This window comes from Amborella trichopoda, chromosome 8 (genome assembly GCF_054954075.1).
Source record: "Amborella trichopoda isolate Santa Cruz 75 chromosome 8, AtrichopodaSantaCruz75HAP2 v2.0, whole genome shotgun sequence".
Classification (NCBI taxonomy): Eukaryota; Viridiplantae; Streptophyta; class Magnoliopsida; order Amborellales; family Amborellaceae; genus Amborella; species Amborella trichopoda.
Genome location: NC_142343.1, coordinates 36,321,996 through 36,337,908, shown reverse-complemented (window position 1 = coordinate 36,337,908; position 15,913 = coordinate 36,321,996). Strand labels below are relative to the sequence as shown.

Genomic DNA, 15,913 nt, shown 5'->3' with positions numbered 1-15,913 from the left:
CTTCCAATACTTCTGATACAGAATCATCTAGTTCAATAAAAGATAATGATTGTAGTTGTCCAATACCTACACATAATGTACATACACTTACCCAAGAAGATAATTTTATATTGGACATTATTGATAAAATTACTAATCCAGATGAAAAACGATCTGTCATTACTCAATTCATGTCTATAACAAAAAATAAAGCAAAAACACCGCCCATCAATAGATCTCCTGATGAATATAATTTTGCTTCAATAATGAAGAGAGTAAGTGAACAACATACTTCTCAAAAAGAGCCTACAATATCAGATCTCAAAAGAGAAATTAAAGAAATAAAAAATGAAGTACTTCAATTAAAAAATAGGATTAAATGTTTAGAATTACAACAACTATCTCAACAAGATACTAATACGGATGAAATAAAATTTGATCAACTTATGACATATGAACCAGATCCACCATCAGATATTCCAACAACTTCAGAATCTAAACCACATGAAATAACCATTCCCTCTGTCAATTTAATCGACAAAATAGTAACTCAAAAACGGTTTGTTCAAGTCAAAATTATAGTTGCAAAAGATTATAGTTTTGAAACTTCAGCCTTAATAGACTCAGGCGCTGACTTGAATTGTATCAATGAAGGTCTAGTACCTTCCAAATATTTTGATAAGACTACTCAAATATTAAATACAGCAGATGGAAGTAGATTATTTATCAAGTATAAATTATCTAATGCTTCTGTTTGTAATAATCATCAATGCCTTGATACACCATTTATCATGGTAAAAGGATTAAGCCAAGCGGTAATACTTGGAGTCCCATTCCTTACGTTGCTATATCCTTTGACCATAGATCAAAGTGGAATATCTTCAATTATTCAAAATATACCAATACATTTTAATTTTATCAATAAACCAAAATTAAAAGAGTTGAATAATGTCAAAAGTCAGTTACAAAATAAAGAAAGATTTCTTTGCACCCTAAAACAAGAACTTAAATATAAGTCTATTGAAGAACAAATAAATACTTCTTCAATGCAACAAAAAATCCAATCAATACAACACCACATAGAAACTTCTATATGCAGTGAACACCCCAATGCTTTTTGGGAAAGAAAAAAGCATAATATCAGTCTACCATATGAACAAGGATTTGATGAAAAACAAATACCTACAAAAGCTAGACCAATACAAATGAATACTATCCTATTAGATATGTGTCGAAAAGAGATTACTGATCTCCAAAATAAAAAGCTCATAAGACCAAGCTCCTCACCTTGGAGCTGTGCAGCCTTTTATGTTAATAAGAATGCTGAAAAGGAACGAGGAGTTCCTAGGTTAGTTATAAATTATAAACCTTTAAATAAAGTTTTGAAATGGATTAGATATCCTATACCCAATAAAAAAGATTTATTGGACAGAGGTGCTCAAGGTTGTATCTTTTCTAAATTTGATATGAAATCAGGATATTGGCAAATACAAATCCAAGAACAAGATAGATATAAAACAGCATTTAATGTCCCATTTGGACAATATGAATGGAACGCTATGCCATTCGGTCTAAAAAACGCTCCATCTGAATTTCAGAAAATAATGAATGATGGTTTTAATGCATATCATCAATTCATGATAGTATAAATAGATGATGTCTTGATTTTCTCTGAATCAATAGATCAACATATTAAACATATTAATGCTTTCATACATGCAGTCCAGAATGCTGGATTGGTAGTTTCAGCAAAAAATATTACTTTATTCAAAACCAATATTAGGTCTCTTGGCCATATGATTCATCATGGAACAATTATTCCCATAGATAGATCAATACAATTTGCTGATAAATTCCCTGATCAAATACTTGATAAAAAAGAACTCCAAAAGTTCTTAGGATGTTTAAACTATGTTAGTGATTTTTATCCTAACCTTGCTATCGATTCTAAGCCTCTATATGATAGACTCAAAAAGAATCCTCCACCATGGACCAATATTCATACTCAGGCAGTACAAGTAATCAAAAGAAAGGTAAAGACTCTTGATTGTTTTTCTCTTCCACATCCAACTGCTTTTAAAATCATAGAATGTGATGCTTCAGATATCGGTCTAGGCGGTATTCTCAAACAAAAAATTTATAATACAGAACAATTACTCAGATATACTTCCAAGGTTTGGAATTCCACACAAAAGAACTATTCAATGGTCAAAAAAGAACTTTTAGCCATTGTCCACTGTGTTTCTAAATTCCAAAGTGATGTTCTTAATCAACCATTTCTTATACGAACTGACTGCAAAGCAGCCAAAGATATTTTGCAAAAAGATGTTCAAAATTTGGTTTCCAAACAAATATTTGCTCGATGGCAGGCTATATTATCCGCCTTTGATTTTTCAATCGAACACCTTCTCGGGTCTTCCAACTCACTCCCTGACTTTTTAACCCGTGAATTTTTACAGGGGGGCAACACTGATACAAACGACGAATCACCACTATCCCTAACATTGCAATTGTTCGAGGAGAATAAAAATAGTAATATTTTACTTTCACCTTCACCTAGTCCAATGGGTTCTCGAGGCACTTCTCGCCGAGACAAACAACCCATGTCGAATATAATACCATATGAAGGGGAACCATCGCCTTTGGCAATTCGTTCACCTTCCCATTCGCCTGTTAATCAAATCACCTACCTTGAAGCTACTGTTTCAAAACCTATATATTCTCCAGCTCAGACCAAGTCTGCCTCACAACCCAATATACCCAGGTCCTCCTATATTGAAAGAGCCTATCTCATGGATATTACTTTCGATGAGAAACATGTTAATACTGAGCCAATAAAACTTGCTCCTTTATATTTACTCAACCATCTTAACCCTTCCAATGGAGTTAAAACCAGAGAATACTTTGAAGCCATCTTGATGGAAACGGGATCTATTTCCGTTGTCCACTATTATCAACAGAACACAAGGACCATTGCATATTCAAAGGTCCAGATTAAAAACTTACTTCCCTATGAAGAGTGGGGTTGCAATCCCGCGCAAGGGAAAAAACTTCACAACCCAGACTTTTCTTATAAATATTATAAGTATGCGGAGTACATTGAAGCTTGGCATAATTTTTTCTATTATCAAAATCCGAATAACACACACAGCTGGTACATTCAGTTCCGGCTCCCTATTTTCGAAAGATTCCCCACATGGTTTAAAAATTGGTTTTTTGTGTGGGGTTCAACATCTCAAATTTTACCTCCTGCTTTCAAAACAGTGCAGGAACAATTCAAAGAATATAACCATGCTGATAATACTATTGACATCCACCTATATTTAATGGCCCTATACCAAATTCCATGGATAATGAAATGGGATTATTCAATCTCAGTTGATACCACTGGTGATTATTCTTATATCCCTAGGCTTGGAAAAACTATCTCTGTCAATTGGTGGGACATATTTAATATGGACCCTACAGCACTCACACCCAAAAGAATACCTCAGAACACCCCTGAGAAACAACCAAGCCCAATTACCAATACTTCATTTGATTTTCCAACCTACCTGAGAAATATGCTCCAGTCAAACCCTAATGCCTCAAAAGAGACATTAGAAAAAAAAATGAGAGAAATATTTGCTGAAGCTTGGAAAAAACCACTTTCCTCTGAGGAGACCGTACAATCATCTCCTCTACACACCAACCAATATCTTAATCTCCCTATAGAAGATCTGGATGAAGAAACTGATCCAGAAGAAGATGATCCGGACGAATTCAGTCAGAGACCCTGAAGAATATTCCATAAAGAATCAAAATAGTTGTTGATAAAAATTCCAATATCCATACACGTGCCCAGATGACTGTACCAACAATAATGTTCCAGGCACTCCACCGACGATGTCACCATCATCACCGACAACGAATAAAAGCATCACCGACAATGAATAGTGATCACCGACAAAAAAGCATCATGAACAGTGATCACCGACATATACGACAGAATTTCACTGTAGCCACGATTATAAAAGACAAAAGTTGTATTGTACAAGATGCCCGTAAAAGCATCCTTTTTTGTTTTTTACTTTGCTTTTTCTTTTGTCTTCTTCTCTTTAAGTCTCATCCCCATTTGTCGTTTTCGCTTTCGAATCTTATCACCTTTGTCCGTTTTCCTTTGATTCCTTGCTTCCTCGAGAAGCAACCTCTATTATAAAAGAGGCCTCTCCCCTCAGTTGGAAGTAAGTCGCTCATTTCTTCTCCTGAGTTCCAAAGGTCGCTCACTCCTCCTGAGTTCCAGAGGACGCTCACTTCTTCCTCTGAGGTCCGAAGGTCGCATCCTCTCCACTCTCCTCTCTCCTCTCTCCTCTCACGGAGCTCCTCTTCATGCTCTACTCTACTCTCTTCTGAGTCTCTCTTCTTTCGATCCATATACTCAGAAACCTGCTTTGCCCTTCGTCTTGAAATTACTACAAGCTATCTTGACCTCATAGCTTCAATATCCTTCAATCATCAGGTTCACCTTCTTCTCTCTTTACATTTAAATGTGCGACTGCAATCTTACTTCCCTTTCTTCATACTGCCCACATCACTGGAAATTATTTTCCAGTTACTGTATATGCACCCAATAAGTCTTTCTGTTTTCTGAGCTTAGTTTTATATTTTCTGATTTCTACTTTCTGTTTTCTGAGTTCTGTTTCTGTTTTCTGAGTTTTGTCTTCTGTTTTCGGTTATCTGTTTTATGTTTTCTGCTTTCTGCTTTATTATGCTTTTTGTAAACAAAATTGTAATAGTGGTTTGTTGTTAATAAAGTATGTTTTCAAGTATATATGATACAGTTGTAATGTGAATGATGCAATTTAAAATGCTGTTTAGCATAAAAATTAGAGATTTCACTTATGCTCAATGGTTAGTTATAGATGTATCTGTAATCCCTCTAATCTGCTTAATCTTGTTCCTTCTTAATTACTATAGAATTCTGCAAGAGTTAATTAAATGTAATAGCCTCATATTTACATATCTACTCTTGATTCAATTATCACTTTAACCAATACGATAAATAAGATCAGACTGTAGATCCTGGGCGTTTGTGGTATCAGAGCCATACAGTAAAAACTGTGCAAACAGTAGAAACTGTTTATACAGTACATGAAAAGTGAGCTATAACCTGTCCCAATAGTTCACTAGTCCTGTTAGAGCACAAGTTATACTATTACTAGGGAAACCTACTTAAATTTACTACTAAGAAAGTTGGTCCGAGAGTTAAGACAAGAGACGTAAGAAATCTATTGCAAAGTACCGCCAAGGCCAGGAAGAGCCGCTTAGGGAAAACGTTGGATTCTTGGACGTCCAGATTGTCATTATCCGCAACCTACAGATGGCAAATTTAATTAGGAATCTTACAAGTACTAGTACAACTTCATCTCAAACACTTAGAGTGAAAAATAAGGAACAAATTATAATCAATAATATTGAAGATCATATTTCAAATTGGAATATACCAAAGGTACCTATACATGACATCTATCATAAGGGATCATTTAAATTCAAGATGGGTTATGCCATCAAGACAGTAGAAGAAAGTTTATCTGTAACTCAGAATCAAGAAGACTTTCAACTACTATCAAGAAAAGTTATTGAAAAACATAAAGAAAATAATTACAAATATTTACACATCGGTTTAATACAAATAGCAGTGAAACCTTTGACCCGACTAAGGTTGAACACCTCTGTGCTTGTATGCCTAAGTGATACAAGACACAATATTTTCACAGACTCGCTACTTGGCATGGTTGAATCAAGCCTCTGTAGTGGTCCAATATATTTTAACTGTTTTCCAAATTTTTCGGTTTCTTTAACTGATCCTAATATTCTAGATATACTAACAATAAATTTAAAAACTCATGGTTTTAATATGATCCATGGTTCTCAAAATTTAGCCATAGTATATAGAATATATTATAAAGTTATGAATACCTTATGTCCAAACATTATGAGAATTGGTCAAAAAGACCAAACAATACTATTTCAAACAAATATGGAAAAATCTCATACAATAGTACCCAAAACCATTAAGTGGTCAGACATTGTTCTACCACAGTCATGGGCACTACAACATGCAAATCAGTCCCAAGAAATTCCAAGAAATAGTATTCCAAATCAAATAATAGAACATCCAGATGGTAATATTGAAATAAAATTCCAACAATCACAAGTACAAGATGACATTAATATTAATAGAAAAAAGAATATAAAGAATAAAATACCATTAATACCTAGTAGAAAATCTTATTCTACTACCCCTGATGTTATCATATTACCTTCTCCTTCCCAATCTTCTTCACAATCAATACCTAGTTCAGATTTAAAATTACACGGAACAACAAGAACAACTGATCATGTTGTTATTCCGACATATACCTTTGAATCAAATATCGCATATACTCCTGAACCTAGTTTAGAAGAATTTCAAATATTCACATTACAAATTGAAGATGATATAGAAGAAGAAATGAATCCATATGATCAATATTCTGATGAATATATGGCAGCCTATTTAGCAGCCAAATTAGAAAGAAAAAGGAGGAAAGTTGATAAAAAATATATCAGACAAGATTATTTATCTGATGAAAATAAACAAATTCGAGAATGGTATTTGAAAACATTTCAACCTCGATTAATAGAACTAATGCATAAAAAATATAATAAGTTTCTCCAAAAAGAAAGATTAACCAAAGGATTTTTCCTCTGGTTAAGAGAAATATGTATCCAATATAATATTATTATTCCTTCATTTGATAATATTCAAACAATAGAAGAAAAAACTTATATCAGTACGGATGGTACTACCACCGCTAGTACACACCCTCCTGAAAAAAGTATAATACTCAAAGCAATCATCCCATCTAAGGATGAACCACCACATCCACAATCAATATATGATATAATCGCCACTCCTTATAAAGTCTTACCAAAAGAACTTGGTAAGAAACAGGAATTGATTCCTCATATTGTAGAACAGAATAATTATACAAATTTGTATATGCAATCTTTAGGTAAACAAGCAGAACGAATAGAAAGACTTGTTTCAAAGGAACAACCTTCTGCTACACCTATACCTAAAGCAGTTCTGTTCAAACCACCTCCAGAATTAAATAGGAATAAATTTCATATTGGTGATAATAATAAGTCCTTAATGGATCAATTAATAGCAAAATTATCCCAATTAGAAATCAAAGGAATACCTTCTCCAAAGATAAATATTCCTCCATCCATTACTAGTTCAACACCTGAATCTTCTGATAAAGGAAAAGCAAAGTTACCTGAGCATGAAACAATGATGCTCCAGGAAGAACCAATCATAGAAGATACTATCCAAAATCAAGAAATTGCATTTATGGATACCACTCCCATAGATCTCAATAGAATAGCCTATGGAAAGAATTGGAAACCAATAACAGCTTTACCATATCATAAGAGACCTACACCTGTTGATATACAAATGGAAGAAGATGTTATACAGCAAGCAGTATCATATTCAGGAAGATCAATAGTAAACTAGACAATAGATGGATTATCGGAATTAAAAATATTAGATGTCATGAGACACATGACAATGTTTGCCTCTGCAAATAAAATGGCAGGCAACCTAGATCAAGAGGTTGCAAAAGCAATAGTCAATGGATTTACTGGCTGGTTAAGAGGTTGGTGGGATTTCTATGTAGATGATGAAACCAAAAATAGAATCCTCACAAATACTAGACAATGGACCGCCAGAAATGAACAAAACCAAGAAATTATATGTACGGAAAGTAATGCCGTAAACACTTTAATATATACCATTACACTACACTTCATAGGTAGTACAGCACTACTAGCAGCAAGATCGGAAGATCTGCTATCTAATCTCCGCTGTCCTACACTATCTCATTATAAATGGTATCAGGATGTATTTTTCTCAAGATTATTAATAAGAGAAGATTGCCAATTAGACCACTGGAAAGAAAAATTTATAGTCGGTCTACCATATGTATTCGCAGAAAAAGTCAAAGAAAGACTGCGAAAGAAACATAATGGAATCATCATATATTCATCTTATACACTCGGAGAACTCTCCGCAGAAATATGTGACTATGCACAGATATGAAACTCAAAAGGCAATTAGATAAACAAAAAAGCACTAAGCGTAAAGAACTTGGTGACTTTTGTGAACAATTTGGATATTATCTTGATAGAAAAAATATGCCTGAACAATTATATAAGAAAAAGAAAAAATATAAAAAGGAAAAATATAAATCCAAAAATAAAGATGAGAAAAAATATTATAAAAAGTCCAAAAGAAAACTAATCAAGAAATTTTCTCCCAATACAAAAAGAAAGAGAAAACTACCAGTATGTTATAAGTGTGGTAAAGTAGGACATTATAAACATCAATGTAAATTAAAAAAGAAAATAGATTCATTACATTTAGATGAAACAATAAAATCAAAATTATATAATATAATATAATAAATTATGATTCAATGTCTTCTAGCTCTACTGATTCCCATATAGATCAAATTCAAGATGATGACCTTATATGGACAGAATCCTTTAATTCTTCCAATACTTCTGATACAGAATCATCTAGTTCAATAAAAGATAATGATTGTAGTTGTCCAAACCTACACATAATGTACATACAGTTACCCAAGAAGATAATTTTATATTGGACATTATTGAAAAAATTACTAATCCAGATGAAAAACGATCTGTCATTACTCAATTTATTTCTATAACAAAAAATAAAGCAAAAACACCGCCCATCAATAGATCTCCTGATGAATATAATTTTGCTTCAATAATGAAGAGAGTAAGTGAACAACATACTTCTCAAAAAGAGCCTACAATATCAGATCTCAAAAGAGAAATTAAAGAAATAAAAATGAAGTACTTCAATTAAAAAATAGGATTAAATGTTTAGAAAGCATCACATTCTATGATTTTAAAAGCAATTGGATGTGGAAGAGAAAGACAATCAAGAGTCTTTATCTTTCTTTTGATTACTTGTACTGCCTGAGTATGAATATTGGTCCATGGTGGAGGATTCTTTTTGAGTCTATCATATAGAGGCTTAGAATCGATAGCAAGGTTAGGATAAAAATCACTAACATAGTTTAAACATCCTAAGAACCTTTGGAGTTCTTTTTTATCAAGTATTTGATCAGGGAATTTATCAGCAAATTGTATTGATCTATCTATGGGAATAATATTTGCTCGATGGCAGGCTATATTATCCGCCTTTGATTTTTCAATCGAACACCTTCCCGGGTCTTCCAACTCACTCTCTGACTTTTTAACCCATGAATTTTTGTAGAGGGGGCAACACTGACACAAACGACGAATCACCACTGTCCCTAGCATTGCAATTGTTCGAGGAGAATAAAAATAGTAATATTTTACTTTCACCTTCACCTAGTCCAATGGGTTCTCGAGGCACTTCTCGCCGAGACAAACAACCCATGTCGAATATAATACCATATGAAGGGGAACCATCGCCTTTGGCAATTCGTTCACCTTCCCATTCGCCTGTTCATCAAATCACCTACCCCGAAGCTACTGCTTCAAAACCTATATATATATATATATATATATATATATATATATATATGAAAAACCTTAAAAACACGTATAGGCGAAATGCTACAGTGTTTCGCCACCACCACGGACTTGCTATGTCTGTAGTGGTTTATTGAACGGACCCACAACGGGCGGCGCCGTCCGTTGCGGTTTCGCGTGATTTTTTGACCATCACAGACCTAGTATGTCCGAGACGGTACTGCCACGGACATGCTAGGTCCGTAGCGGTTGAAAAACGCATGCCGCCCTATTTTTTCGGACGGTGATGCGCCTATGGGCGAACATATCCATCAGTATTTCGCCTTTGAAAATACCTTGAAATAAGATAAGGCATGTGGATTAACCTATGCATCAGTTTGGTGGAGTCATGGTGAAGATTAATTGGATATGCAATTCCCAGTTTTAGCTGGCAAGTGTGAGTGCAGAGGCATCATGTAGAGGAGGAACTCTACTCTCAGCAATTTTTTTTCACATTTTTTTTTATTACATGTAAATTATTGAGAGGTATGAGAGACTAAAGCAGATTCATATGATAAGCATTTCATATCGAACTCAAGGGCATTGTCCAGTATCATAATGGCCCAAAACATGAGGGCCTATCTTTAGTTACTTTGGAACAGAATATGCTCATGGAGGGAGCGGGAGCGGGAGCGTGTGATCTCAATGTAGGAAGTAGGGAAAGATTTCCAAATCCTTCATCTGAAATTGCTGGTGTAACCAGTGCATCCTATGAGATTTATCCACAATATCATCCTGCTGATCTAATAAGTGGGCGCCATGCTATTTTCATAAGTTGGTAGATTTCGGAGCTTGACCGGGCAGATTGCACATTTTGATGGCCTTACTCTATAAAGGAAAGGGAAACATATCTGGGGTATGGTTAAGATCAAGTTCCCAGGAATCTCTCCATAGCGCCTTTGCAACCCCCGCTAGGACGCCTACCCGTGGCATAGAAAGTAGGTTTGATTATATGATGCAAACTGACCTAATTTGGATTTTTTTTTGTACTTTAATTAAGGGTTATATTTTGAGGATTTTTAAAAATTATTTTAGTTTAGATTATTAGGGTTATTTTAAATATTCTTTTGTTTAGGGAGTGCGGGGTAATTAAGTAGGCATAAGTTTACATTGTGTTTATCTTGTATCGATTGGGTTAGTTTGAGGGATATAAATAGGATAAGGTTAAATCTATAGAGTTTATCTTTATCAAAGATAAGGTTTTTATTTTGGGGTAAAATGTGGGATAAAAAAAACGTGGCTATCTAGAACCCAATCCTTGGCACATGAAGTTATGAGAGAAAATAGGGAGGAGAGATAAAATAGGAGAGTGCGTGTAAAGAGGGGTTTTTTTTGCTTATCTTTTTTTTAGTCTATTTAAAGGGAGACCTCCCTTCATTGTAAAGCAATCAATGAATTGAATAAAAGTTGGTCTCGTGAAAGATATTGTTTTGGAGGTCTTAGACATTTGAGAGCGGGTTACGATGGCTTCAATGGAGGCATCCCTTGAAAGACTAAAGTTGTGGTTGTTGACTCAGGAAGTTCAAGCCCTAGTGGAGAAAGTAGAAAAACTCATGCCTTAAGCTGAAAAAGTATAAGAGGTCACGCAGGTCGCTCAGCTTTTGTGTGAATGGAATTTGGAGAGTAACATTGGAGATCAAGGCAATGAAGGTGAAGGAGGTGACTTTCATCTCATTCTTATTAAAAACGATATTCTTGAGATCATCATGAGATCAAGTTTCCTATCCATGTCGAAAATCATGTGGAATATCCTGCCTTCTCTCTTGAGATCAAGTTTCCTATCCATGTCGAAAATCATGTGGAATATTCTGCCTTCTCTCCTGAGATCAAGTTTCCTATCCATGTCGAAAATCATGTGGAATATCCTATCTCAGAGAAGGCTTTGAGGACAATGTCAATCACAAGCCCATAAATGAGGACAATGTCAATTTCCTATCCATGTCGAAAATAATGTGGAATATCCTATCTCAGAGAAGCGTTGGATTTTGAGGACAATGTCAATCACAAGCCCATAAATGAGGACAATGTCAATCACAAGCCCATAAATGAGGACAATGTCAAATCAAAAGCCCATAAATGAGGACAATGTCAATCACAATTGTCCTCACAAGCCCATAAATGGACAATGTCAGTTTCCTATCCATGTCGAAAATCATGTGGAATATCCTATCTCAGAGAAGGCGTTGGATTTTGAGGACAATGTCAATCACAAGCCCATAAATGAGGACAATGTCAAATCACAAGCCTATAAATGAGGACAATGTCAATCATAAGCCCATAAATGGACAATGTCAAATCACAATCACAAGCCCATAAATGCGGACAATGTCAATCAAGCCCATAAATGATGAAAAGATGGATGTGTTCAAGATATTTGCATTAGTCCCTCTTTCTTCTTATTTTGATCCACTCTTTGATGTATCACAACCATTGATATTTTTAGAGCCAAAGGAGGAAAAGGCAAAAGAAGGATGCGGGTTCGATGTAGATCTCATCTTAGCCCTCTTCCAAACTCGAGAACAAGTTTTCCTCTGGTCAAAGGAGAAAAAGGCAAAAGAAGGATGCAGGTTTGATGTAGATCTCATCTTAGCCCTTTTCAAAACTCGAGGACGAGTTTTCTCCAACCAAAGGAGATTGATGCAGTCTGACCTAATTTGGATTTTTTTTACGTATTTTAATTAAGGGTTATATTTTGAGGATTTTTAAGAATTATGTTAGTTTAGATTATTAGGGTTAGGATAATTATGGGTAATTAAGTGGGCATAAGTTTATATTGTGTGTATCTTACGTACTTTAATTAAGGGTTATATTTTGAGGATTTTTAAGAATTATGTTAGTTTAGATTGTTAGGGTTAGGATAATTATGGGTAATTAAGTGGGCATAAGTTTATATTGTGTTTATCTGTATTGATTGGGTTAGTTTGAGGGATATAAATAGGATAAGGTTAAATCTATAGTGTTTATTTTTAGAACCCAATCCTTGGCACGTGAAGTTATGAGAGAAAAGAAAGTAGGGAGGAGAGATAAAATAGGGGCATGTGTGTAGAGAGGCGTTTTTTTGCTTATCTTCTTTTTTTTATTTTTTTTAGTCTATTTAAAGGGAGACCTCCCTCCCTTCATTGTAAAGCAGTCAATGAATTGAATAAAAATTGGGCTCGTGAAAGAGATTGTTTTGGGGGTGGATTCCCTTGCAGAGGGTATTTTCTCTCAACCTTCCTTCTTTTATTGTTAATTTTCTAGTTTTATTCTCTCCCTGCATCATTAGACTATCATGACGAACCAAAAGAACTACACAGTTGTTATTTAGGTACTGATAAACAAATTATTTGGAGGGACTATGGGGATCTTATGCCTTTACGGTGTCATTTGGAGATCAGCTGATTGTGAAAAAGGGATGTCATTGACATGGTTGATATTTTCATTAACTTTAATGTCTCTTTTATTGTTTGGATTGGTTGTTCTTTAAGAAGATCTTTTAAGTTCTCATGCAACGATATTTACATCTATAAAAGAAAAAATGTTAGCTTGCACGTTTAGTCAGTGATCCTGCAAGTCCAAAACCTATAATGATTTAAATGCTCCTTTGCATAAAAATATTTGATAGCACTCCTGGCCAAATGTCTTTGTTCCTTATTATTGAAGTTTTTTGTATATGTCCATTATTAAATAAATTATATTCTCTCTTATCTTTTTCAATCTGATTTAGAACTGATTTTCAATCCTGTTGCAGCTTGAACTACAATATGCAGCAGAAACTAATGCTCTACAACCTCCTCATACGTATGTTCCTTGGGTGGTCGTTGATGGGCAACCACTTTACAAGGTTGTTCCTTGTCTTCTTTTTGAAATTCAATTTGAGAATCCCAACCAGTTATCTCATGAAGTTTATTTATTTATTTTTTTTCTTTACTACATAATCATTTGAAAAGACACTAAAAGTTGGTAGCTGTATCATGTTTGTATCATGTTTGTATCATATTGGTTGGTATACGATAATCTAATGGGCCTATGAAACACATAGTCAATTGGCTTCATCAACGTCAAATGAAATGATATATGCTGATAGTGAGCGAGTGGGATTTATAGTAATTGGGCTTATGCTTGACTGGTGAAGGTGTTCTTTTTTTTTTAACATTTACTGTTAGTAGTTAACAATGTTTGAAACCATAAGTGGTTTTCGAAAGAAGTTAGCATTGATATGAATGGAAACCGAGACCTGTAACTAAATCACAGGTGGTGCTACCACCTTGACTGGTAGCACCAGTGTGTTGATCATTATTTAGTGTATAAGTTAAATTGTACCTAAACTTTGTCACCCTGTGTTGTAAAACTACGCAGCTTACTCCGAAATCAAATTCCTGACGTCAGGAGTCTATATGACTGTACTTTCACATTCTCCTAAAAAACAGTTGGCTCTTGGTGACTATTTATTGGATTTCATTCCATTTCTTGTACGATAACCCTTTGTTTTTATTCTTTAGAGACTAATATAATTCCCTCTCAGGACTATGAAAATGTAGGAGCTTATGTGTGTAAAGCCTACAAAGGAAGTTTGCCTCCGGCTTGTAATTCAGCTGCAGTACTGACCTCAGCTTCACTCCTGAGCACTGTGAACCATCAGAAGAAGCATGTGACCGATGCTGGAGAGGAGGCGGCAATAGCCATTCCTACTGAACCAGAGGGGCATTGGAAATTTGTTACGTGAGGGATAGATCTCCACTTCCTCTCTCTTGGAAGGATATGTTCATTTGAGGTCCTTGTCCATAGCAGGTTTGCTTTTATTGTGCCATCGGATGGTTCATATTTTATGTAAATAAACGTTATTACTGAAATCCGTGAGACCATATTTTATGTAAATAAACGTTATTACTGAAATCTGTGAGACCACAAGCGGTATTGAAGGTGGTATTTTGAAGAGCTTAATAAATGAACCATGTAAGTATAGATAGTTGTTGAGTGTTGACTCCTATTGGTGATAGCTTGAGTGTGTACAGAGTATTAATAGAACAAAGTGTTGTCATGATCAGACTAGTCCCCAACTGTTGGACTGATTTGAAAATAATAGAGAAAAATAGTAATAATAATTTAGAAATATAAAATATATTAGAATTTTTTCCAATAATTGTTTAGCAGTTTAATCGGTCAAAATCAAGTTATTGTGCCGAAATTGTCAAACGTATTCTTTGATTTGGACGTGATTGACAAATGCACGCCGATTGGTGAAGGTTTGAGACATTGGTGTTGTTGAAATAGAAAATAATTTTTGCTATTCTTGGAGTTTGATTTCTGAAATTATAAAGATAGTTTCTCACATGTGGAAGAAAAAAAGTAAAGAAAATAAATCCAAAGAGTGTTGAAAGTAGAGATTCAATTAGCAGCTAGAAAGAGCCACAAAGAGGAAACATGAGAAATGGACATGAAATATATGGGAATGCGAAAAAGCTAACAGCCACTTATTTCCCCTCCATGTGTGAAAATTGGTCAATAACTCGATATATTACCTCCTAGGATTTTGAACAAAGAGTGTTCAATTTTTAAACGGTGATTCCTAAAGTCCTAACGATTCCCTCGGTTTTTAGACGGTGATTCCTAAAGTCCTAACGATTCACTTGGTTTTAACTTTTAAGCGGGATCAGTGATCCGGATTGGGCATTTTAAAAACTCATTCGGATCGATGAATCGGCGATCCGAATTGGTAATCGGCTGACTCGATCGGATTAAGCTTTAAAAAAAATCTAAAAAAATTATTAAAATTCATTATAAATGCTGCTTTTTAATAATCCAATAAGCAATGAGGTATTACATTGTTAACTTTTATTTTTTTTATCAATTTGTGAATATTGAAATGTTCTTTCTTTGTATAAAGTTATGTTAATCATTAAATTTACATCACACAAAAAAAAAACCATAGAATTATCATGGACAAAGTATATAATCATACATAGACTACAATAAAGAGTAGACTAAATCGATAAAAAAATGGCCACTAAAATATTGAATTAGCGAAAACCCTAATCCGCTAAAAAAACTCAAATTATTATAACGTAACTAACTATAATCCAAAATTATTACAACCTAACTAACTATAATATTATATACTAAAATTAAAATTATTGGTTTACATTTCATAATACAAATAATAACAAATCCAAAATATTTTATACTATCATCAAATTTAAAATGTATTATTGACAATGGTAAGAAAATAGTACATTACATGATTTATAATGCAAAATTAATAAATAAAATAAAAAATTTGGTTATCAATATAGAAACTATTTTAATGTCTACCAATTTTTGAAATAACACTTTAATT

General features: G+C 34.1%; 1 protein-coding gene across 2 annotated transcripts in view; it reads left to right on the top strand.

Annotated features, from left to right (window-relative positions):
• LOC18437133 (gamma-interferon-responsive lysosomal thiol protein) overlaps nt 1-14,541 on the top strand; it is a 28,599-nt gene extending 14,058 nt beyond the window's left edge. For both annotated transcript variants that reach the window (XR_016060632.1, XM_006847352.4), the window contains exons 4-5: nt 13,328-13,420; nt 14,102-14,541. Coding sequence is in view for 1 of the 2 variants with exons in the window: in XM_006847352.4 (XP_006847415.1) it covers nt 13,328-13,420; nt 14,102-14,302 (294 nt within the window). In the remaining variant the exon portion in view is untranslated. The remainder of the gene's footprint in view (nt 1-13,327; nt 13,421-14,101) is intronic.
• The last annotated feature ends 1,372 nt before the right edge of the window (nt 14,542-15,913 follow it).